Below are 25,400 nucleotides of genomic sequence, written 5' to 3' on the forward strand. Positions count from 1 at the left end.
CAATTTTATATGAAAACAATGGAATTCTATTTGGCCATAAAAAAAGAATAAAGTACTGATGCACACTACACAATATGGGTGAACCTTGAAAATATGCTAAGTGAAAGAAGCCAGTCACAAAAGACTACATATTGTATGATTCCATTTATATGAAATGTCCAGAAGAGGCAAATCCGTAGAGACAGAAAATAGATTAACAGTTGCACAGGGCTGGGAGGAAATGTGAACTGACTGTTTTGGGATGATGATGTTCTAAAGTTGTAGTGCTGGCTTCATAATTCTGACTACACTGAATTTGATGAATTGTACACTTTCAATGTATAACATTTGAAATTATAAGGGAAATGCAAATAAAATACAAATCAATTCTGTATCTTGATAAAACGTTTTTTAAAATATGCCTCTGAAATCATTACAATTTTGTGTTCTCTGAAACTCAAGAAATCTCTTCAAGCTAAAGAACATGCAGAGAAGACGGAAGCCCGACTGAGGGGACACTGAAACAATTATTACTCAAGCCTAGAAGGACTGCAGAATGTGCAAACCTGAAGGCTGGGTGAGGAGAGCGGCCCTGTGGTGCGCCGCAGGGGAGGCACGCCATCCCAGCTCCCCCACGGACAGAGCAAACGGGGTGGGCCACAGAGACAACACGCCGCTGCGAACTCAGAGCCCCGGAACCCGGGAGGGCAGAGCCGCAGGGGGGAGCCCCGCTGCTCGGGCGTTTCCGCGGGAACGCAGGGAAGGAGAGAGGAGCGGACACGAAACTTCCCAGTTACCAGCTCCGGCCCCTGGTGCTTAGAACACTCACTTTTACGAAGGAAGGATTCCATGCCATTTCAGGACGTGACCAAAATTAAAAAGGGAAACTATATCCAGCTTTGGAAATTCGTGTGGCCCCCCCCCTCAGCCTCCGCCGCCGCGCTCCCCGACGCGCCCGCCACCTTCCGCGTTCCCTGCTTTCTGACCACCTCGCGGAAGGACAGCTCCCGCGCCACTCGGACGGCGGGCGGCGAGCCAGCCGCGGAGCCTGCGCACAGGAAACCGCGAGCCGTGGCCTCTGCGCGTGCGCCGCGCACGCCCCGCGCCGCTTCCGCCGCCGCTGCGCGAGCGGCCTTCGGAGTCCGCTTCTCCGTCGTCTGCGGAGTCAGATTCCCACGCCACCTGCGACCGGTCGCCCGGGTACCCACAGCTTAGCGCCTGCGCGGACTGCGGGCGTCTGTCACCATGGCAACGACCGCTGGGGGCCCTGGTAAGCGCCGGTGGGGCTCCCACGATTGGCTCCACAGCACTTTCTTCTGCCTCGCTGCGGGGAGGGGGGTGGAGGGAGGGTAGGGACGCCTGGAGACACTCGGGCTGCACCCTTCCCTTCTTTTTTTAAAATATACTTTTACTGATTTCAGAGAGAGGAAAGGAGAGGGAGAGAGAGAGATACACCAATGATGAGAGAGTCATTGGAGATCGCGCCCCCAACCCGGGCATGTGCCCTGACCGGGCCGCGAACCGTGATCTCCTGGATCCCAGGTCCACACTCAACCGCTGAGCCACGCCCGCCGCGCCCTCTCAGCGCGCTCCCGCAGGCCACCGGCCTCTAACCTTGGTTCCCGCGTGGGTGTTCAGAGAAAAAGGTTTGGGGCGACCAGGAATGGCAAAAATATTGCGCCCTTTTTTTAAACAAAAACAATTTTAAGAGAAGTTTTAGGTTCATAGGAAAATTGAACGGGAGAAACAGATGCTCCATATATCCCTCATCTGCATACACGCATAGCCTCCCCATGATCAACATTCCCCAGTGAGAGTAAAATTGTGAACCTGCACGGACACATGGTAATCACCCCAAGTCCACAGTTTGCCAGGGTTCAAGCTCGGGGCTGTACATTCTATGGGTTTAGACAAATGTATCTATCGCTATGGTATCATACAAAATAGTTTCTCTGCCCCAAAATACTCTTTGCTACACCTGTTCATCTACCCCACCCCAACCCCTGAGGACTACTAATCTTTTTACTATCTCCCTAGTGTTCCCTTTTTAAGAAGGTCACTTAGTTGTAATTATATGTCACCTTTTCAGGTTGGCTTCTTTCACTCAGTAGTATGCATTTAAGGTTCCTACACATCTTATTATGGCTTGAAAGCTCATTTCTTTTTAGCATTAAATAATATTTTATTGTTTCGACGTGCTATAGTTATATCCACTGAAGGACAGCTTGGTTTCCTCCAAGTTTTGGCAATTATGAATAAAGCCGCTTTAAACATCCGAGCGCAGGTTTTCGTGTGGACATAAGTTTTCAACTCCTTTCGGTAAATATCAGGGTGTGGCAACTGGATCATATGGTGAGAGTATGTTTAATTTTATAAGAAACTAACAAACTATCTTCCAAAGAGCCTGCATCATTTTGCATCCCCACCAACAATGAGAGTCCCTGTTGCTTCGCATTGTCCTCACCAGCATTTGTTAGCACTGTTCAGGATTTTGGCCCTTCTAACAGGTGTGTAGTTGTACTTCGTTGTTTTGTGTTTCTCTTATGACGTGATGTGAAACACCTTTTCATATGCTTGCTATCTGTTTATCTCCTTTGAATTGTTTGTTGACGTCTTTGTCCCATTTTTTAATTGGGTTGTTTTCTTATTGTTGAGTTTTAAGATTTCTTTGCATAGTTTGGATAACAGTCCTTTATCCGATGTCTTTTGCAAATATTTTCTCCCAGCCTGTGGCTTGTCTTACCACCTTGACATTGTCTTTTCCAGAGCAGAAGTTTTTCATTTTAATTAAGTCCAACTAATCCATTATTTCTTTCATGAATGGTGCCTTTGTTGTATGTCTGAAAAGTCATTGCCACACTCAGAGTCATCTAGGTTTCCTCCTATATTATCTTCTAGGAATTTTATAGTTTTGCACTTTTACATTTAGGTCTATGGTCCATTTTGAGTTAGTATTTGTGAAAGGTGTAAGTTCTGTGTCTAGATTCATTTTTTTTGCATCTGGATGTCCAGTTGTCCCAGAACCATTTGTTGAAAAGACTCTGTTTGCTTCATTGTATTGCCTTTGTTGCTTTGTCAAAGATCAGCTGACTCTATTTATGGAGGTCTATTTGGGGGCTTTCCATTCTCTTCCATTGATCTGTTTATTCTCTCACCAATACCACACTGTTTTGGTTACTGTAGCTTTATAGTAAGTCTTGATGTTGGGTAGTGTCATTTGTCATCCTTCAATATTGTGTTGGCTCTTCTGGGTTTTTTTGCCCTCCATATAAACTTTAGAATCAGTTTGTCAGTATCCACAAAATAACTTGGTGGGATTTTGATTAGGATTGCTTGAATCTATAGATTAAGTTGGGAAGAAGTGACATCTTGACAATATTAAGTCTTTCTATTCATGAACATGGATTATCTCTGTATTTGCTTCTTTGCTTTCGTTCATCAGAGTTTTACAGTTTTCCTCATATAAATCTTGTACGTATTTTGTTAGATTTATACCTCAGTATTTCAGTTTTTGGGGTGCTAATATAAATGGCATTATATTCCATTTCAAATTACACTTGTTCTTTGCTCAGAAATGGGAATGCAATTGATTCTCATATATTAACCTTGTATTCTTCAACCTTTTTTCAGTTTAAATTTTTTCCTGACTGTAAACATAATGCATGCTCATTATAGGACATTTATAAAGTATATTGAAGTAGGAAAGAAATTCACATAATGATAATACTCAGAGGCACCAATAGTAACTGTATATTTCTACATCATATGCTATATATCTCTTTTAAAATTTTCTCTATTTAAAAACCATACAAACTAGTTTTTTAAAGCATTAGTTTTTAGTGGCTTAGACCAACACAGATTTATTATCTTATAATTCTGGAAGTCAAAAGCCTGAAATGGGTCTCACTGAACTAAAATCAACATGTCAGCATGGCTGCATCCACTCTGGAGGGTCTAGGGGGAAATCAGTGTTCATGCCTTTATCACCCTCTAGAGACTGCTTGAGTTCCTTGGTTCATGATCTCTGCCTCCATTTGCAAAGTCTGCAATGGCTGGTGGAGTCTTTCTCATCTTGCATCACTCTCACATGGGCTCTTCTGCCTCCCTTTTTCACTTATAAGGGTCTTATGAGGGCCCACCTGGGTAGTCTAGGCTAATAGCTCCATCTCAAAGTCTACTGAATAGCAAACTTAATTCCATCTGTAACCTTAATCCCCCCTTGCTATGTAATATAACATATTCACAGTTTACAGGAATTAGGACATAGATGTATTTGGGGTGGGGGAGTGGTGTCATTATTTCTCCTATTACAGTATCTATGTACAGGGTGTCCCCCAAAAACGTATGCGTACTTTAACAGCTGATTGCTCAGTTTTGAAAATGAAATGTGTTTTAATAAACACTGTCTTTATAACTATTCAAAGTGTATGTATACATTTTTTGGGACACCTATATGTATTGTCTCTGCCTTGCTTTTTTCACTTAACATATCTTTGAGAGTACTCTGTGTCTGTACATGTAGATTTGCCTCAATCTTTTTAATGGCTGCATAACGTTCCATTGCATGGATATATACCATAATTTACTTAGTGAATTTACTATTTGTGGATATTTAGGTTATTTTCACTCTTTTGCTTTTATAAATAATACTGCAATAAATCTTTGTATCATATGTATCATTTCCCACATATAAGCACATCTGTTTATAGGATAAATTTATGAAAACTCATGAAAGTGGAATTTCTGGTTCAAAGGATGGATGTATTTTTCTTTTTTAAAAACTTTTTTCTTATTGAGAAAATTTGCATACCTTACAATTCACTCATTTAAAGCATGTAATTCATTGGTTTTTTAGTAAATTCAGAGTTGTAACTGTCACCACAATCAATTTTAAAACATTTTCATCACTACAAAAAGATGTAAAAATAGGGGAAGGAACATATGTGAATTCACTGTACCTTTCACTCATTTTTTTCTGTAGAGCTAAAACGTTTCCCCCAAAAGTCTTCATTTAAAAAATTGCAACTAATTTTGCCTTTCTTTTGACCCCATTTTCAGAGTTATAGCCTATTTAAAATAGTATTAATATCCTAGGTCATAGATAGAGTCTTCTTAAATTATATATGTGTGTATATACACACATACACACACACACACACATATACACAGTTGTAGCTAAGTATAAGGTAGCAGTTTCATCCATTTATCCATTAACAGGGCAAGGAGAAGTTTTTACTTAATTTTTAAATTTTATTTCTGGAGTCATCGTATTTTATTATTAATATATAAGTTGCCTGTATAAAAATTTTGACTGCAGTATGTTTAGTTGAATGATGCTGTGGACACATCCAGTGTGTACCAGTGTGTACCATTAACTAACATTAGTTTTTTCTGGTAACATGCATGATTACCTTTTTTGTGAAGCTTCTGGTGTATCTTAAAAACTTCATTCTTACCATCCACATGAGTTGTGTATTTATCTTGAGAATATACTATGATTTAATTATTTTCCCATTGTTGGACATGTCTGTTGTAGCCTATAATTAATGTGCCTTCTAAAAATGCCTAACTTAAATATTTAAAAAATGATGGCCATGCCCGGCTGGGCGTGGCTCAGCGGTTGAGCATTGACCTAGGATCCAGGCAATCGGGGTTCGATTCCCGGTCGGGCACATGCCCGGATTGTGGGCTCGATCAATGAGTCTCATCATTGATGTTTCTGTCTCTCTCTCTCCTCTCCTCTCTCTGAAATCAATAAAGATATATTTAAAAAAAAAAAATGATGGCCATGTATTTTCATCTAAAAGTCTCTGATTCTATTACATATGCTAAATAGAGCCAAGTGTTTTGGGTAGGAAACTGCTAGGGTGGATGCTACAGCTAATTTTCTCTTTTATTTTGTAGCCCAACATACAGAGTGATTACTAAGTCCTATGCATGTTAGTTTGAAGTTGTATGCTCCTCCACTCTCTAATCAGATTTTACTTTTTCTCAATGTGTTATCAGCAGTTTATGATGGCCATTTTTAGTTTTTAACTGTTGTTAAGCAGAGTTAATAAACATTTAACAGAAGACGCAATCTCATGCATAGGGAATTTGCAGCCACTTAGTAGGCGCTTAAATGTTGAAATAAATGAACAAGAATTAAGGAGGTAAGATTATAGATAACTGTTTTCACTGTTTTTCAGCTTTTTCTCATTGTTATAGTAGGATATGGCATAATTTTGGGTAGACCTGGATTCAAATGTTTTAGTCTCAGTTAACTCATGTTTAATTAAGAGAAAATCTGGTCTGCCAAAAAAGTAGTTGATAGATATGGGAATTATGTGTATTTGTACATGCTAGATAAATCTGTGAATATTAACTCAGGAGTTTACTTAGTCACTCATATAAGTGTTGCTAAGACTCATAATCTGAAGGTAAATATGCTTAAATGTGTAATCTAAGATTCTAAATTGTTAATGAAAATTAACAGTTGGCTTCAGGTGGAGAAAACAATTAAATTGTACAAAATTTAGAAGTTTTTAATACAGCTTTGGCTTTACATATATTTTAATTATTTATGGCACCAGGATTGACGATGACACAGTATGAACATTGCTGCTTTAACATATCTGTGTCTTACCAGTTTTTTTCTTTCTACATACTTTTTCATGCTTCTGAGGCCCAGACTAGCCTATATGTTTACTAATTATTACTTACAGCATATATAGCATGTTTATATATTTGTATATATTAAATACCTGCCACATCGTAATACTTGTTTTCACTTTTTAAAATCTCATGTTTTTCTATTCTTTCTCAATATATGCTGTGCCCTTTTTTATTAAAAATTTTTTTACCCCATATAAAACGATCTATTCCTTTTCATAAAAATGCTGTTATTTTAGGATCTTGGAGTGAAAATATACTGCAATATTTTCTAAGAAATAACCAGATCACAACAGAAGATGGCGCCCAGATCACCTGGTATCACGCTGCTAACCACAAGGCACAAGTGAAGGAGGCACTGAGGAGTAAGTCAGTACAGTTACTATTTTTATTTACATTGGATAACAGATGAATTCAACTCTTTTTAAAAAATATCTGAGTATATTTGCAGGGACCAGAGACTTAAACGCTAGGCTGATATAAACATTTTTATAGAGGATCTCATTATGTTTACAAGATGAACAAATTTCCATAATCGAAGAAATTTCTTATTTTTAGAAGTGATTTGCCTTTTCTATGTCTTATTTGAAACTCTCATATATTACTACACTTGCTTATATACTGTAGTGATTTGAGTAAAAATTTTGAGACCAGGATCATGTGTTGTACATAGTTTTGTGTCTTTCACAGTGTACTAAGGAGAGGCTCAGTAAATATTTGTTGAATGGATGGATGAAGCCATTGTATACTAATTTATAATTAATTGCCTTGAGCAGTATTTATGCCTAGGCTAGAAACCAAGACTTTTGGCTTGCTAACTCTGTCTATAATCATATATATTTATCTCCATTATATAGATGAACGTTATAGCATTTTCTCAGCCTTTTCCTATGAGGTACCCCTGTTGGCTGTAGCAGCAGAGGAGAATGAAAGTCTGTCACTAGAGGGCTGAGGCATAGCTTGAAGTGACTTGGTCCAACAAGGAAAATTTTCTTGGAGTCCCATGTTTCATTGTAAAAATGTACGCATTTTTTGCATCCTACTCAATCATGTATCTAGATAATGTACCTGAACATGCATTTCTTGTATTGTAAATATACTGTTTTAAATTGCTTTTCTTTGTTTCTCAAAGGGAGGAACTTTGTCTTGTTTAATATTGAATCCCTAATAACTAAAACAGTGCCTGGCACATAATAACAGCACAGTGATTATTTAATAAATGAATTTTAGCAAAAGCAATGCTTCAGGAAAATAGTCAATTCATGGTTGCCAGGAGCTGGTGGGAGTAAGGGAATAGGGAGTGAATGCTAATGGGTACAGAGCTTTTTTGGGGGATGATGAAATTTTTCTGGAATTAGATAGTGGTGATGGTTGCACAACCTTCTGAATATTCTAAAAACCACTGAATGTTACATTTGAAAAGGGTGAATTTTATAGTATGTGAATTATATGTCAATTTTAAAAAATGGAAATGAAAGGAAAAGAAAAAATAAAACTGTTATTTATATACAATATGGTTGTTACATAGTAAATAAAAAAGATTCTACAGATAAATTATTGTAGACCACAGTTAAGTTTAGAAATGTCAGCACAAAATCAAAGTAGAAAATAAACAGAGTGAATGAGGGTTCCAATTTCTCCACTTCCTTGTCAGCACTTGTTATTGTCTGTCTTTTTCATTATAGCCATCCTAGTGCCTCTGAATTAGTATCTCATTATTATTTAGATGTGTATTTCCCTAAAGCCAAATGATGTTGATCATCTCTTCATGTGTTTATTGGAAAATAGCTCAGATTTACAGCTGGGCAGCTTTTTCAATCTATTTCCAGCCTGTGGAAATTTGAGAGCCCACAGACCTCTTTTCATTTTGAACTACCTCTTTCTCTTTGGGTTCCAAGTGGATGTAGCCCCATTAAAAATGTAGTGGGCTTTCTGTATATCAAATTTTAAATCATTCCTCTAATCAGAAACCTCACCCTCTGCCCTAGCTGGTTATGCTCTGTGATTAGAGCATTGGCCCGAGGACTGAAGGGTCCCGGATTTGATTCCAGCCAAGGGCACATATCTCAGTTGCAGGCTTTATCCTCAACCCTGATTGGGGTGCATTCGGGAGGCAACCAATCAATGTGCCTCTCTCACATTGATGTTTCTCTCTCTCCCTCCCTCCTTCTCTCTCTAAAAAGCAATGGAAAAAATATCCTTGGGTGAGGATTTTAAAAAAAACAAAAAACCTCACCCTCAGATCTCTTGGAGGTTGGCCTCTCTCTGCTTTGGTTTGCTAGTTAGATTCTAGAAATTTCTTTTGTCTAGCTGTGTGGGTACATGAGGCACCATCTTTCTCTTAACAAATGGTCTTGTAGTTGCACCCTTGATGTGATCTTGACCCTGAGGCCATAGTTTACTGGCAGTATCCTGGATTTGACTTTTGGTCTGGGGCTATATCTTATTTTGAGAATCTTTTGCCAACCAAAGAGGATCAGTTCCATTTTCTAACTCAGCACATGTCTTGAATTAAAAATGTTTCCATATGCTGCTTAAAATTTGACTAGTTAATTATTTAACTCAGCTGTCTCTTCCTATTCTTTAACCTGGGCAGCTAAAAGAAGCCAGTTCGCACTTTCAACACTCTGTGGGGAAACTCCTTAGCCAAATCCACAATTCATTAGGTATCCTCTCTATCTCTCACCAGTTGCTACAAGTGGCAATGTTGCTAAAAGTTCCATTACTATATAAAACAGGTTGTCTGTTCTTCAGCTTCCAATAAGAATTTCCTCACCCAGCCGGGCATGTCTCAGCGGTTGAGCATCGACCTAGGATCCAGGAGATCGGGGTTCGATTCCCAGTCAGGGCACATGCCCGGGTTGCGGGCTGCAGCAGATCAATGACTCTCTTATCATTGATGTTTCTAGCTCTCTCTCTCCCTCTCCCTTCCTCTCTCTGAAATCAATAAAGATATATTAAAAAAAAAGAAAAAAAAGAATTTCCTCATTGTTCTTCCAACTCCCTGCTCAGCTAGAATTCCACTAGATCCTAAAGCCAGTGTCACATTGCAGGCTTTCATGACAGCGCTCCACTCCCAGATAACTTTTTTCTATTGCTATATAATAAACTACCCCTAAACTTAGTGGCTTAAAATAATAATGATTTATAATTTTTCATCATTTTGTGAGTCAGCTGCTTGTCCTCCTGTTCTGTGTGGTATAGGCTGGGGACCCTCATGTTGCTGTCCTCAGTGGTCTTGCTTGAATTTCCTTGCATGTTGGCTGACTTTCAAGGGGATGAAAGCAGAAGCTGCCAGGACTTTTAAGGGCTAGGCCTAGAACTGACAGTTTTACTTCCATTACCTTCTGTTGGTCAAGCAAGTCACAAGGCCAGCCCAGACTCAAGGGGAAGAGAAAGATAGTGAGAAGGGAGTTTCCTGTGTATGGGAGGAATTATTGGCAGCAGCCTTTGGAGTCAGTCTATCATAGCCTGGTAAACACATTCACACTAAGTGCCTAGTGAAGCTTATTACCTATTCCAGGGACGTGGAGAATTTTTATGAGTTATTTGAGCCAAACTGACGACAGTTGCCAGGAGCAAAATCTCAACAGATTGAGAAAATGCTCCAGAGGCTGATAGTGTTACAGCTTATTTTATACATTAGAATCAAAAGAGCCCTAGCCAGTTTGGCTCAGTGGTTAGAGTGTTGGCCTGCAGACTGAAGGGTCCCAGGTTCGATTCCGGCTAAGGGCATGTACAGGACACGTGCAGGAGGCAACCAATCAATGTATCTCTTTCACATCAATGTTTCTCTCTCTCCCTCTCCCCCCCCCCCTTTCCACTCTCTCTGAAAAGCAATGGAAAAAATATCCTCTAATAAGGAAAAAAAGAATCAAAGGAGGAGGGGACATAAGGGAGGTTTACATGAAATTCATTGGTGGTAGGTTAAGGAGGTAGGAGAAGGCAAAGCGGGGAAATTTCTGAGACTGGATAAAGAGTAAAATGGAGAGACACATACTTTTCTTTACATTTGAGGTACACGATAGTTAATTAACAGCACATAGAGATGGTTTGAGAGGAATAGAGTAACAATGGGGGGGCCTCTGCTCTGGTGGGAGCTTGTGCTCTGAGGGGTCCAGGAAAAGGGAATTACTCTGACATTCCAAGGGTATGTTATCCGAGATGCAAAAAGACAATGGACAGGCTTACTTAGTAAACATTGGCCTTTGTTAAGGAAGCTCAAGGCCTAGGATGTGATTACCTGCAATGGCTCGGTTTTAGTTAGGAATCATTATATTCATATCATCCTATGTGGTTACTTTTGGTCTCTGGGTTTGTAAGTTCCGCCTTGTGGGCCTCCCTGAGCTTGTCAGGTTTAGTATGTGGCCCCTTTTTCATCCACAGCTTTTAAACAGTAGCTAAGCTTTAAGTCAAAGAATGGAATCTGTAAGATAAGTAATAAATATTTGTAGTTTCTAATTTGAGGAGTAAGAAGATAAAAGTACTATTTTTATTCTTGGAAACTTAAACAAATAGCTATTAAGCCTCCTTTTGTATACTAACTTTGCTGTACACTGGGAAGAAGTTAAATAATATGACTACAGCTTAAATGCTGTGTGGAAATGATTTTTAACTCCTCACCACCTGTCTGCTTGTTTGTAAACAACAAGATCAATGTGTAGAGACCTAGCACAGTACCTGTCATTTAGTAGTTTCTTAGTAAATGCAAGTTTTCTATCCTTCCTTTTATATTCCTCAAAAGGGTACTGGACATGGCATCTTCTCAGTCCCTATTTTGTAAGCATCAACTTAAGTTCTTTTATTTGGACAGGTACTGCTCACATGATAGAGGCTGATGTCCTCCTTCCAAGTGAGGGATCAGACCATGACCAGCCGATCATGGCCCATCCTCCTGAAACAAGCAGTGATAATACTCTACAGGAATGGCTGACCGAAGTTATGAAAAGCAATAAAGGCATCAAGCTGGATTTCAAGAGGTATTTGTACAAATATGTTCAGTCTTCTGGTTGTTACAAAATAATTTTTGGGGGAAGAAAGTTAATAGCCTCTTATATCTGTGCCTGACTGACTTTGTACTTCTATCTAAATTGAAATGGAATTGCAGACTGATACATTCTAGGAACGGATCTAAGACCCAGTGAGCTGTTTGCTTGAATTGTTTATTGAGGAATCCTTAGAGGCAAAAATTAAGTTGATTTTTATAAAGGAATTTATTATAAGTGACCATTGTGGTAATAGGACAGTAAATTTAAAATGCTTCTTTTGTTAAATGGTAGTTCAGACAAGAAGGAGTTGAGAGAATTTTGTTGGGGTAATTAATGCATATTCTACTTGATATATGTTATTATATTTGTACAGGGGAAATTATTTAGAATTCTTCAATAACTGAAATATTCCTTAAAAACAATATTTTGGAGGCATTGATAATGAAGAGCAAGATTAAGTATCATTTTCTTCCCTGTGGCTTTCACAGTAAGTTTAACTTCTGTGGTATTTTGGTAGTGCGAAAAATATAGGTAAAGCCAGAAATAAATTGTGGCACCATAGAAGCTCATCATAAGCCCCACAAAAGCATCTTCTATGAAAATTTAGGACTTGTGGTAAACCTACTTCATCTCTGAACAATGTTTTAAAATTTAATTATTTAAAGATTTGGAAATCTAATTTGTAGTGTTACTAAGATGACTCTAATCATTTGTCGTGGGCTGACTATACCAGTAAACCTCATTATACTGTTGGTGAATGAAAGAGCTATTTACAGTAATTTGAAAAGCTTTTAGGGTTGTGAATGGTCCAATTCCATTTCATTGACAAAGAAACTTAGTTTCAGAGAGGTTAAGTGATTTACCCAAGGACAACAGCTAAGCTTGACAGCTGAGCTAGTACCAGATTTCAGGTTTCCTGGAGCCAGTTCAGTGTTCTCTGTACCAAGAAACAAAGTACTTGATCTTTAATGAATGGTGACTCAAAGTTTTATATCTCCTTGCCTTTCCCTGTGATCAGATTTTCTTTGTGTGTGTTAATATGTTTTTATTGATTTCAGAGAGAGGAAGGGAAAGGGAGAGAGATAGAAACTTCAAGGATGAGAGAGCCATTGGTTATTGATTGGCTGCCTCCTGCACACCTCCTACTGGGGACCAAGCCCAAAACCCAGGCATGTGCTCTGACCGGTAATTGAACCGTGATCTCCTGGTTCATGGGTCAATGCTCAACCACTGAGCCACACTGGCTGGGCTCAGCTCATTCTGTCTTCAACATTGACAGCTACCACAGAAGGGCTGAGCCACTGAGAAAGGATTTTGCAGATTTTTGGTAATAGCATGTTTGAAGAGTGTTGCTACCCTGACTGGAGAGTTTACAGTGAAGCACCACCCTCCACTACCTCTGTAAGAGTAGCTGAATGACCTGCCCGTCAGACTTTATTAGTTCTTGTTTTGTGCCTTAAAGTTATTTTATTTAGTATACAAATAATAACCAAGTAATATATGATGATTTAAAAATTTTATTTAGAGCTTTAGCAAACTCCTGTGTTTTAGCAAAATATTTTTTCCCTTGGAATGTAATTTTAATGGTATATTGCAATTTTAAGTATGATTTTAATTGTCACTCCTAATTTCTAAATGAATTTAATAGAAAAATAGGATGTGATACTCAGAAGTTTGACATACAAATACCTTCTTAGGAAAAAGAACCTAGTCTATAAAAATTGTTTATATTTTTTTCTAGGGATTTAGAAAAGTACTAAGCAAAGAGAAATTTTAGATAGTATTCTGTCAGGACTTCCCTCTTCAAATGATCAGTGTGGCAAACCTTTTGACACTTCTTTATGGGAAACTAAATACTAATACATGAAAGAACTGAGAATGTTGGCTACTGGTATTTTAAATTAGAATTACATGGAATTTATAGTTTAATTGGGAGGGACGTGTCATTTTGCGTCTTTACAATATTGAGTCTTCCAGGCTTTTCCTCCATATCTACTCTTGTAGAATTATTTTGTTAAGTTCTAGAAAAATAAGAACTATGACAACAAAAGTTTTATTTCCCTTAGTAAGGGCTTATGTTTTTCTTAATGTAGGTTTTGTTTTTCTTATTTAAGTTTTGGAAAGGGAGAGTATCGTTACTTTTTGTATTAGTAGTTTATGTAAATGGTTATTAAAATATTTACATATAAAATGGAATATGTGTATTAAATTCTTGCTTCATTGTGTCATAGCTTATTACTGCACTGTGCTTTACATGTAGTAGACACATATATGCTGATGGAAGTTTGATTTTGGGGAGAAAATGCTGTTTGACACTAGATATTGTGAGGTGCAAAACCAATGTTAAAAGCCTATGTCAGCTTACTAAATTGAGAAAGCCTAAAAAGTTCCCCAACCTTTGCAGATACCATATTTCTTAAGAAATCAGAGTCCTTTTTGAAAAAGAGTTTCAGGGTTTCCCCCTGCTCCATCCAGGAAGAGGAGGACCCTATAGGACTTGCAGTGAAGCAAGCTTTGGAGTTACAGGTACCAGTTGCTTGCTACCAAAAACGGGGGAATTTGTAGGAAGTACAGTGTCAGATTCTCAGAATTGTGGTTTTTACATGGTATTGATACCCTTCAAGGCAGAGAGCATTTAAGATGACAGCATCTAAATTAGAATCTGCAAGGCCCAGCATTAGAGTTTATCAATCCACTAAAATCTAGGGCCTCCAATAAAAAAGAATGGAATCTTACCACTTGCGATAGCATGGGCAAACCTAGAGGGTATTATGCTAAGTGAAATAAGTCAGGCAGAAAAAGGCAAATACCATGTGATTTCACTTATATGGGGTGTCTAAAGAGCAAAATAAACGAACAACAAAACAGAAACAGACTCATAGGTACAGGGAGCAGACTGATGGCCACCAGAGGGGAAAGGGGTTAGGGGGCTGGGTGAAAAAGGTGAGGAGATTAAGAAGTACAGAGTGGTAGTTATAAAATAGTCATGGGGATGTAAAGTACAGCATAGGAAATATAGTAAATAATATTGTAATAACTATGTTTGGTGCCAGGTAGATAATGGAAGTATCAGGGAGAACACTTCGTAAAGTATATGATTGTCTAGCCACTATGCTCTACATTTGAAACTAATACAACATAATATTGAATGTTAACTGTAACTGAAAATTTTTTTTAAATTCAAAAAATATATTTAAAATCTAGGCCCTCCATTCCAGGGGCAGAAGAGTGGGAGGGAAAGAGTGGGAGCAGAGTGGAAGACTAGAGGCTGGTTTCCTCTGGTTTAAATTCACAGCATCCTTGCTCACTAATAAACGTGACCAAAGAAATAATGGGATTATCAGTTTCTCTTCTTAAAGGAGAGGGCCCGAAAGGAGTGGAGTGAAAGTGGTAGAAGCATAGGTGGAAGGATTCCAGTTCCTTGAGACGAAAGATGGAAATGTGAGGAGGGGCTGCTGACTGTTTTCCCCTCCAGCGTCCATCTCCAAAGTTCTTAGCTTCCCGTCACAGTATTCACTAAAAGCTCATTTTCTTAGACATCAACATAGGCCTTAAAGGTTTAGAAGTGGGTCAGAATTATAAGTAGTGTAGTTTTCCAGTAAAGTTTGTGTATACATTTTTTAAAAGGATAAATTAGATAGGCTGATTAAACTATTGTGTCGCCTGGCCGGGCGTGGCTCAGCGGTTGAGCATCGACCTGGGATCCAGGCGATCGGGGTTTGATTCCCGGTCAGGGCACATGCCCCGGTTGCAGGCTCGATCAATGTCTCTCTTGTCATTGCTGTTTCTATCTCTCTCTCTCCCTCTCCTTTCCTCTCTCTGAAATCAATAAAGATATATTTAAAAAAACAAACAAACAAAAAACAAAACAAAAAAAACTTTATTGTGTCAAAATCTTTAGGTGTCAGAATAGATGTTGGGAAATATAAAGAGTGAAGCTGCTTTTTTATTTAAAAGTAACTAAATATAGTTGTCTCTAGTTTCCAGAAAATGTGTCTAAAGGGGAAAAATGAAGTTTATAAAAGTCTTAAGGGAATTTCATAATTTTACACTGAAATCATTTTAAGAATGTGTTTATGTGTCCAGATTCACGCAAGAATACACGAAGGGAAAGTGGTTCTTTTCTGCAAGGTCATGAGCAATATTAGAGACATGGTACCTGAGTGCACTGTAAATATTTCATAAGTGTGAGTTTGTAGGTTATGAGCATATCTAATCTTTAAATCTTATTTATACATTCTCTGATGAGTGAATATTTGTATCTTTTTTTAAATTGTTTTTATACTAAGTGATCCTAATATATAGTTTTGAAACCTCCATCTGTCCACAAGTGGCATTATTCATATATTTATAGAACCTTTAAGGTGCCTTCATGAGTAATAAGTATGAATCAACATTTTGAGATATGGCATATGTTAACTTTCCTCTCTGGTGCTATGCAATCTTTGATTTTATTTAATTCAGGTCTTATTGTATTATACTTTTATTATGAATTTGAGAACGTTAAAACCACTAGTCTAAAAGAACTTTTTACTTTTACTTTAGGAATATCTCTCATTGACAACAAACTGTGTTTTCAGTCTGGCAGCTGTAGAGCCGGCCATGGTGCTCTTGGAAAATGTGAAGCAGCATCTGAAGCGTCCTGTCTGGATTAATGCTGATATTCTTCCTGGCCCAAATGGGAACAGCAGAGTAGTGGATGCAAAACCTTTTATAGACACTGTGACTTCCTTCTTTCCAGATGTGACATTTTCCCTCGGTTGGACAACAGGATGGCATCCTGAAAAAGTCAATGAAGGTAATAATTTTAAAAATGTATTTCTTGTTGTTAAAATATACTCCAAATATAAAAATAAATACCTTTAATACAAAATCAAAAACGTATTCCACAAAATCTAAGAGCCTAATGGAGAGAAAGGCCTGGCCCTAAGGACATGTGTATGATACTTCTCTGTCATTTCAGAGAGACGCTGCATTCATGGGTGACATTCTGTCACCAGCTTCCATGAGAAATATTTAGTGGCAAGGTCTAGAATAATGAAAGCTGCCTCTTTACATACTTTAAACAAATCCTGAGTTGGTCTCTTTGAACTTGTAAAACATTCTATAGTCTTTTTCTTTCTACTGTGGAACAGACTCGCTTTGTCAGATGCAAGATAAAAAGTGGTAATAAGAGCTTTCTGTGCCGTGCGAGGCCAGAAGTAGGGGGAGTGTGGTTGAAGAGCACGGGTGCTGCTCCCTAGCCATTGGAGGGGCTCCAGGGTAGGGTGCTGGGACCTTGGTGCCCTCATGCTTGCTTTGGCTGGACGGGAGTGGGAGGCCATGAGACTGTTCTCTAGGCTCGATCCCTTCTTTCCTTCACATATTCCTACAGATGGACCTAATATTTTTAGCTTCTTTTTCCTGGTTGAAACTTATTACATTAATTGGGGTTCATCTTTCTATTTTTTCATACATCCCTAGGTAGTGATTTCCAGGCAAACAGCCAGTAAGCAATCAGATGCTCTGGGGCACCTGTCCTTGTTGTAAAAATGATAAACTAAGAAGGTATTTAGAACCTATGGAGATGTTAACCTTTATCCTGTGTTCAGGGCATTCATTTTTTACTTATTTGCTATTATTGTTTAAATTTATTTATGTATTTATTTATTTAAAATTAAATTTATTGGAGTAACATTGGTTAATAGGATAATATAGGTTTCAAGTATATATTTCTATGATAAAAGATCTGTATATCCTGTGTGTCCACCATCCAAAGTAGTATTGTTTTTAGATAGAAAGATTTTTAGTTTAACATGAGATTAGTGTAACTGCTCTCTAGTGAGTAGTAACATTTAGGTTATAGCCCCCTGGACCAACAATTGATATGTTTGAGAGGAGAAAATAATGTTTTAACTTAATCCTAGTTTAATTTTCTAATCATTTTAGTTTTTATTAGTTTCATTAAAAAATATAGCATATAACTTAAAGTGTTAAAGAGGTAAACTAGAAATGACTTAGTAACTTGCCTACTGATCCTGAATTCCTTTAGTCACTGTCTGGTGCAGGCTCTGACCTCAGACGCGCACTGAGTTAGCTGCCCCTGGGCCTGTGCGCTATGCTGGTGGCGGGGTTAAGGCCGTTCCCTCCCCCCCATCACCCACACGCTTAACCAAGAGAGTTGACAGGGTTATAGGGGAGCAAGTACGGCTTCTGTTAGCAGCTTTTCTAATGAAAAATATGTAGTTTTTCAGATTTTAAAGGAAAGCAGACATTTCCCTTCTTTCATGGGAAATTTAGCTGCTACGCTAACATAATCACATAGGCTTTCTGTAAAATGTTCTTTTACTGACCAATACTTTTTACAAACTGCTTTTCATAGAGTTTAGGGTTATTTTTAAAATATAGTTTTTTTCAGAAGCTGTTTGTAAACAGTCGAGTGTGTTTTCCATAATGTCCTAACATGACTTAAAACACATATATAAAAATCAATTTTACCACTATTTCTATTTTAGGTAAAATGTATTAGAAATCTGGAGTAGCCAAAAAAAAAAAAAGAAAAATATCACCCCAATAAATTCAATAAAAAAGTTAAAAAAATTTTTTTTAAAAATTGAAGTTAATTATTAAATAGCTAGTAAATACCTAGTAGCCATCTTTCTCTTGGAAAAGAAAACTTAATTAACACAAATGGAAAATATTAGTTTATAAAGAATATTAATGATGAGGAAGTACCTAAGAGTCTTAGACTCTTTAAAGTAACTACTGTCAAAATTTGCGTTTTTTGCACTTGAGATATTAGTAAATTCTTTTTAATATTTAAATTTTTTGTTAAATTTCCTGTAGATCACTTATGTCATGATTTTAGATTTAATTTTTATCTACATTTTCTACCCAAAATATTTTCTTACATTAAGTGGTATTTTAATTCACTTTGAATTCAAATGGAAATTTGTATGAATTACCTATGAATTTAGTTTTTATTTAATTGACTTTAGTATTCCAATTAGCAAAGTTAAATTTCTTTCTTTTCATTTCAGGTTATAGCTGGACAATGGTGAAAGAGATGGAATGCATATGTAATGAACTAAGTCAACCTGTAACTTTTCCTGTCAGAGCAGCGTTGGTCAGGCAGTCTTGTTCTCAGTTACTTTGGCTGTTAAAACAATCAAACAGGTATGTATAAGTTTAACAATATAGTGTGTGCATGTGAGTGTGTGTGAGAAACAGGGACCATGGATGAAAACTGATTATGTCAACATAGTGTGTGTGAGAGAATGAACACTGATTCTGTAAGCACATGGACTCCCTCACTAGAGTGAAGTTTCTTAACAAACCTTAACATCATCTATTTCTCACAGTTTTTGCACACAGTAGGTGCCCAGGAAATGTCACTTCTTTCATTGTTATACATTCACAAAAAGTTATAAGTACATAATATAGTTTCCCTCTGAATTCTGCCATAATTTCAGAAGTCTATTCCATAAAAACTTCTTTTTTTAAAATCCTCACCCAAGGATATTTTTTAAATTGATATTTTTAGAGAGAGAGGAAGGAGGGAAGAGAGAGAGAAACATTGACCTGAGAGAGAAACATCTATCACTGACTCCTGTACTCACTCCATCTGGGGACTGAACCGGAATGTAGGCATGTGTTCTGACCAGGAATCAAGCCCACAACCCTTTTGGCCTACAGGACGACACTCCAACCAACTGAGCCACTTTCTGGGTTGTCTTTGTTATCTATTATTTTCTCTTTAGTCTCTTTTTCCTTTTAGTTTATTTGCATTTTTTTTACTTGATTTTTTAATTTGTCTTCTCTATTTCTTAAAATATTTTCAACAATGTCTTTTCTTCTTTATATACCTTCAGATTTTACCTTGTTTCTGTAATAGTATTAATTTTCTACTTCTTTCTAAGATCTGCCAATTAATGTTTTATCATCTCTTTTCTGTTGTCTTGCATTTGAGCTCATATGTCTGCTTTGTGCTCTTTCTTCAAAGAGGTAATTGCATTACTTTAAAAGTGTTTGGTTGTGGTTTTCATCTGCTCTGTGGCATTCTTTTTTCTTTTTTTGTTTTATATTGTTTCAGTTGCCTGATAGTTGTTTAAAGATGAAATTTTTATTATTCCACCTGCCATTTGCTTTTTCTTATATTTGGTTGTACTCTCTTGTATAAAACTTCTGCCAAGTTTATTTTGATTCCTCTACTTTAAAAAAAGTGTGTTTTTCCTGGACCAGCTACTTGTCCAAAGTTCTTATTCAAGAGGAACCAAGACTATGGTTCTTATGACCAGAGAGTCTTATGTGTGAGTTTGTTTAACCTTTAACTTCTCCCCAGTCAGTGCAGATAGGCAGTTGTATCTTTAAGTAAAATCTTTCATCTATCTCTTAAATTTAAAATTTTGGATTTCCACAGGAGCAGTCTTATTCCCTGTGGCTTTCCTGTGTGAACTCTTTCCTTGTCTCCACTGCTTCTGGGAGCCAGACCTGATTGAGTAAAGTTCACATGTTAGCTCTGCATAGTGTTTATGTGGAATATGCCCCGATTCTATAGGTGTTTTTTGTAGGCCTCTGTAATCTGCATACATGGGCAAACTACACCTCTTTATGTACCCGTCTGGCCTTAATCTGTTGCTACCTGAAACCTTTTCACTTGTGTTGTAATTTTCAGTCTCAGCTCTTTCTTAATCTCATTGAATATCAAGTTTCCGTTTTAATTCTTCTGTTCTTTTGGCTGCTTTTGGGTGATTCTTGGAGAAAAAGCAAGTGGTGCTGACTTTAGGCTGCTGTGTTCAAATAGGATGTTCCCACCACCCCATTTCTTTCATTGTCTACTGCCTCAGTTTTCTCGTCTTCCATTTCTTATATAGCCAATCACTCATTTCTCATTTGAAGATCACACTTTGTTCAAGCCAGATTCTTAACCTCTGCAGCATTTATTTGAGTGCTGCTGGTCTCCCCCTGCAGCCTTGTCCTTCGCCTTGTGGCGTGGCACTAAGTAGGCTCTTCTCTGTCTCCATCTAGTTCTTCTTTGTTGTTGATTTGTTTTCCTCTATCCTTAATTTCATATGAAAGGTAAAACAACAAAGCTTTAATGGAATATATCACTAAAGAATATCTACATAATATTGGAGAAGGGAAAGAATTATTAAACAAGACACAGAAGTCACTAGTCATAAAGGGGTATGTTTGAGTAGTTTGAATACATTAAAATTCAGAAGTTCTTTCCATCAAAAGATACCATAAAGAGCATGGACAGGTTAGGCACAGAATTAGGGAAGATTTTAGTAACTCAGAAGGGCTCTACTGTAGAATTTATAAAGAACTATCATTCTATTATTGTATATCACAATTTATCTCTTCTATTATTGACTGACATTTAGATTGTTTCATGGTTTTGACTATTACAAACATTGCTGCACACACACTGTGGTGCACATGTGTCTGCATTTAGAAAGGTTATCTCAGGAGGGAATTTTAGAAATAGAATTTTTAGGTCATAGGGTATTCATAGTTTCAACTTTAGTAGGTAATGCTGAACTGTTTTTCAAAGAAAATTAATAAACTGTAGCTACATGTTTCAACTTGGATAGATTTCATAAACAATATTCAGCAAAAGAAGCAAGACCAAAAATATTATTATATACCATATGATTTCATTTATATAAAATTCATTAACAAGCAAAAATTAAACTGTATTGTTTAGGGATCAATATATCGTTGGTAAATAAAGAAAAGCAAAGGTTGTGAGAACTCCAGGGGAGAGGCAAGGTAGTGATGGGGCAGTGACATAAAGGTGCCTCTCATGGTGCTGGTGATGTTCTCTTTCTTGATTTGTTTTGGTTACACTGGAGTTAATTTTCTAATAATTTAAATGTGCATTTATATTTTATGCATTTTTTCTGTGTATGGTATTTCACAAGAAAAAAGGCTTTAAAAATAAGACCTGAGAATTGATTTGAAGGAATACAATTGAAGACACCTTTAGGCAATTTTATTTTTCCTATTTCAGTTTAAATACAACAGAGGGAAGATTAAAAGACGCAGAAGAACCCTGGAAAGCTCTTCTTTTAACCTCAGTTCATATCTATGTCTTTTTATAAGTTTTGTCACCATAGTGCTCAAATTCAGTAGTAAAGATGCCATGTTAGCAAAAATATAGGTTTTTAAAGTAATTCTCAGTTTTTCTTTTCTGTGTTCTTAGCTGTAGTTTAAATTTTTTTGTCACATAACACTTCTGTGGAAGGAAACCCAAAGTGCTCCTTCTGTTACATTTCCAGAATGTTTTCACCATCCTTGAGGACAGGACTGTGTCAATATAAGAAGAATAGATTGTTTTTTATCATTAGTAGAAAAATGCTTTGGAGATTTTCCCCTGGATTCTTACATGTTTATAGGGAGAATAAATATGAAACTACTAAACAGCTTTGCATTTCCCTAGACTCCAATGCAATAGGGATAATGTAATAGTAATGTCACTGGAAGAAATGAAAATAAACAATTTAACATTAAAATTCTGAGCATATTCTCATATCCCTAATAAATCTACATATATTATTATTGTTTTTTAACTCCAGAAATGGATCTAAATTTATTCCATTTTGCATTTTTAGTGACATCTTTTGGCACATCTCATACAAAAACCCCAGAAGGGATAGTGGGGCAACTTATAAGTAAACATGAATGTTGGGGATGTCAGTGGCATTTATGTCTCTTCACTGTTCCTTATGGTTGTGCTTTGACTCTGGTCATGCTACTGAAGAAACCTGGGTTAGAGCTGTAGTTTTTATTGACTCCTGGATCAGCAGCACAGTCTGCTCAGTTCTTTTGTCCACAATTTGGTCCATTTTCAGTGCCACCAGTCTGGGTTTCTAAAGCCATTTGACATTTGTGTAATTCAGATATAGCAGTTAGTTAATTTAGCAACAGCAATATGTTTTTTCTCTCTCTCTAGTCTGTTTAATGTTGATGAAGGAATGAAAGTATAGTTTCACCATTGCTAATTAATTTTTTTTATCTGTGTGAATCTGGGTTAGAGACAAGTGAGAGTAACTATTTTTAGGCTTATTGGAATTCCTCATCACTGTTTCTTATCTTTCACTTTTGACTATATAATTCTGTTTTATTTTAATGCAGGTACAGCCTGACTCTTTGGACTGGAAAAAATGATAACTATTCCATTGAAGATTTACTTTGTATTAGAGACCAGTTTGACAAAAAACAAGTTTTCTATGATATCTTGGAACCACAAAATCATGAATTTAAACAAGCCATTGGAATCAAAGTTAATCTCTAAGAAGAAGATTGTTCTAAATTATTTCTAAATTATTTTGGTTTCATAATCTAGATTGTTCTAAATTATTTTGGTTTCATAATCCTTCTCTGCTTTGGTCTGAATTAATTACCATATACATTATGATGACTGAGTTATGTTCCAGTTCATCCCATCAAAAAACAGTTATTGAGTGCTCACAATATATTAGACATATGCCCTTATAATACTGTACTTACCTAAAAGATTTGGAAAGAAGAGATTTCAGTAGGCCTAGTCTAATAATTTAGAAAAATGATGTTTTAAAACCCTTTATAAAAAATAATTTTCATATACTGAAGATAACCGAAAGAATCCATATGTTATAATAGGTACGTTTGATAAGTCACATTTTGTTGGCACTTACATTCCAGAGATCCACAAAAATGTGACACCCTCTTCCCATTTTCCTGGAGAAATAGTTATTTCAGAGACTACCAAAGAGTAGGAAGGCTTCAAAAGTGTTTTTAACTCTCACGGGGCTGAACAGCTTTCTCAACAAAATCAGACCCACTTACTGAAAACCATATAAATTAAATTAGGTGGGTCTAGAATTTCCATATTGTTGGGAGAGTGCTGACTGCTATGTATATTTTTGTATTCTTTGTTTCAATCATGGTATCTTCTCTATAGTGAGCAAAATGCTCTTGGAGAGCAGAATTTTAATCCTGGTAATATGTCATTTGATTTGCAAATTTCTGACCAGCACCGCCTTAGTTCAGGCCCTTGTTCTGCTCCCAGAATTTCAAAGCCTAGTTCTCCATGACTTCATTCTTCACTCAGAGATACCCTGAGTATTTCTGCTGATGAAAAAAAATTTAGAACACCCCTTTATTAATGCCAAATCCCAAAACTCCAGGGGCTTCTTAAAACCAACTTTATTAAGTTTTACTCTTTCAAGGCCCTTGCTAACATACCCTTACTCTAAAAGCCCCTCGGTGTCCTCCAGCACAGTTCCTTGTCCCAAAGGTGCCTATGTCAGCAGTCTCTAGATCTTACCTACTAATTTTACCTATTTAAAATCGTTCAGTAATTGCGTCCTACATGTTAGGCCCCTTCAGCCGACTATAATGTGCTTCATGGTAAGGGAGCATGCCTTTTGTGTTTAACCCTCACCCAAGGGTATGTTTTTATTGATTTTTATTGATTTTTTAGAGAGAGAGAAGGGAGAGAGAGAAAGAACACCCACCTGAGAGAGAAACCTCAGTCTGTTGTGTCCCATTGGCTCCCCTGCCAGGGATCAAGGCTGTGACCTGGGTACCCCCTGGTGGGGAGTCCCAGCCGCCAGCTTCGGGGTGCGGGAGGCGCCCCCCAGGCGAGCCGCCCGCCGGGAGCTGCTTTACTGCCCCGCCAGTGCGGGGCAGGGCCCTGAGCAAGGCATGCAGAGGAACCTCGCAGCTTGGATCCACTGGAAAGGACCTTACCGCCCTGCCTGGGTGGCTCGGTGGCGAGGGCACCGGCGGGAGGCCCGAAGGGCCCGGTGTTCATCGGCCAAGGCCGCGCCCCTCAGTGCAGGCTCCATCCCCCAGGCAGGGCGCTGCGGGAGGCAGGGGGTCGGGGTGTCTCATGTCGATGGACCTCTCTCTCTGTCTCCCCCGCCCCCTCTCTGAAAAGAAATGGGAAAAATAGCTTCTGGTGAGGATTAAAAGAAAGAAAAGTAATTTAACAATGAGTATCCTAAGATACGTAATTTGCCTTTTGTTTATTGACCATTTTCTCCCAGAGAATAAAGTAGTTCCTTTTAGGAAAAAAAGAGCTTGGGTACTGAATTCAGGCAGACTTCCCTTATAGCCCCACCTCTGTCCCTTACTAGACGTAGATTTGGGGAAATATTTAACCTCATTGAGTCTTGGTTTCCTCATCTATAAAATGGGGGGGCGGGGGAGGGTGAGGACTCTCTGTGGGGTGGTTGTGAGGTTTAAGGAGATCTGTCCTAAAGGAGGCGACAGATCAGTGCTGGTCAGAGCAGGGCTCGCTCCAACGTAGACCGGTGGGGAGCAGTAAGAGATGGAACATGGAACATTGTGGACATACAAATACTTAAAACAGTCATGTTTCCACTTTAAATTTCAGCTCCAACTGAATGCGGTACAATTTGTCAAATAACACCTAAAACTTCACTTTCTATCATTGTTTGCCCAAAGCAAAAGGTACAATTTCATAATTTTAAAATTTTAACAATTGCAACAAAGAACACCTCTTAAAATTATGGTAAAAATTGTTTAATTTATAAATATTCTACAATGACCATGCTTTTCTTTTATAAAGGGAGTTGAATTTGTAAATGAACTGCATTTTAATGAAGTTGAAATAAAATTCATTTGTCCAGATTATTTTTATTACTTGATTATCTTACCCATGAAAATACTTTAAAAATATTAGTCTTAAGGCAGAATTCTTTTATATTGAGAAATATATCAACTGAGTGTCACTTAAATTAAGATTTAAAAAGAGATATATATATATTTAAATACATTTCGCCTGGCCGG

The 25,400-nt window shown here is 37.5% G+C and overlaps 1 protein-coding gene across 1 annotated transcript; it reads left to right on the forward strand.

Annotated features, from left to right (window-relative positions):
- The first annotated feature begins 1,224 nt into the window (after nt 1-1,224).
- FAM151B (family with sequence similarity 151 member B) lies at nt 1,225-25,400 on the forward strand. The gene is made up of 6 exons (XM_016210355.2): nt 1,225-1,249; nt 6,870-6,995; nt 11,444-11,609; nt 16,199-16,416; nt 18,638-18,773; nt 22,737-25,400. Exons 1-6 carry the CDS (start codon nt 1,225-1,227, stop codon nt 22,894-22,896), a joined length of 831 nt encoding a protein of 276 aa, XP_016065841.1. The 3' UTR covers nt 22,897-25,400.

This window comes from Miniopterus natalensis, chromosome 3, assembly GCF_054644295.1.
Source record: "Miniopterus natalensis isolate mMinNat1 chromosome 3, mMinNat1.hap1, whole genome shotgun sequence".
NCBI classification, from domain to species: Eukaryota; Metazoa; Chordata; class Mammalia; order Chiroptera; family Miniopteridae; genus Miniopterus; species Miniopterus natalensis.

Bases quoted from the DNA above. Each gene is read 5' to 3' on its own strand.
- FAM151B (XM_016210355.2), top strand. From the start codon at position 1,225: ATGGCAACGACCGCTGGGGGCCCTG. The intron at 1,250-6,869 runs GTAAGCGCCGGT...CTGTTATTTTAG, and splicing joins AACGACCGCTGGGGGCCCTG to GATCTTGGAGTGAAAATATA. The intron at 16,417-18,637 runs GTAATAATTTTA...TTTTCATTTCAG, and splicing joins TCCTGAAAAAGTCAATGAAG to GTTATAGCTGGACAATGGTG.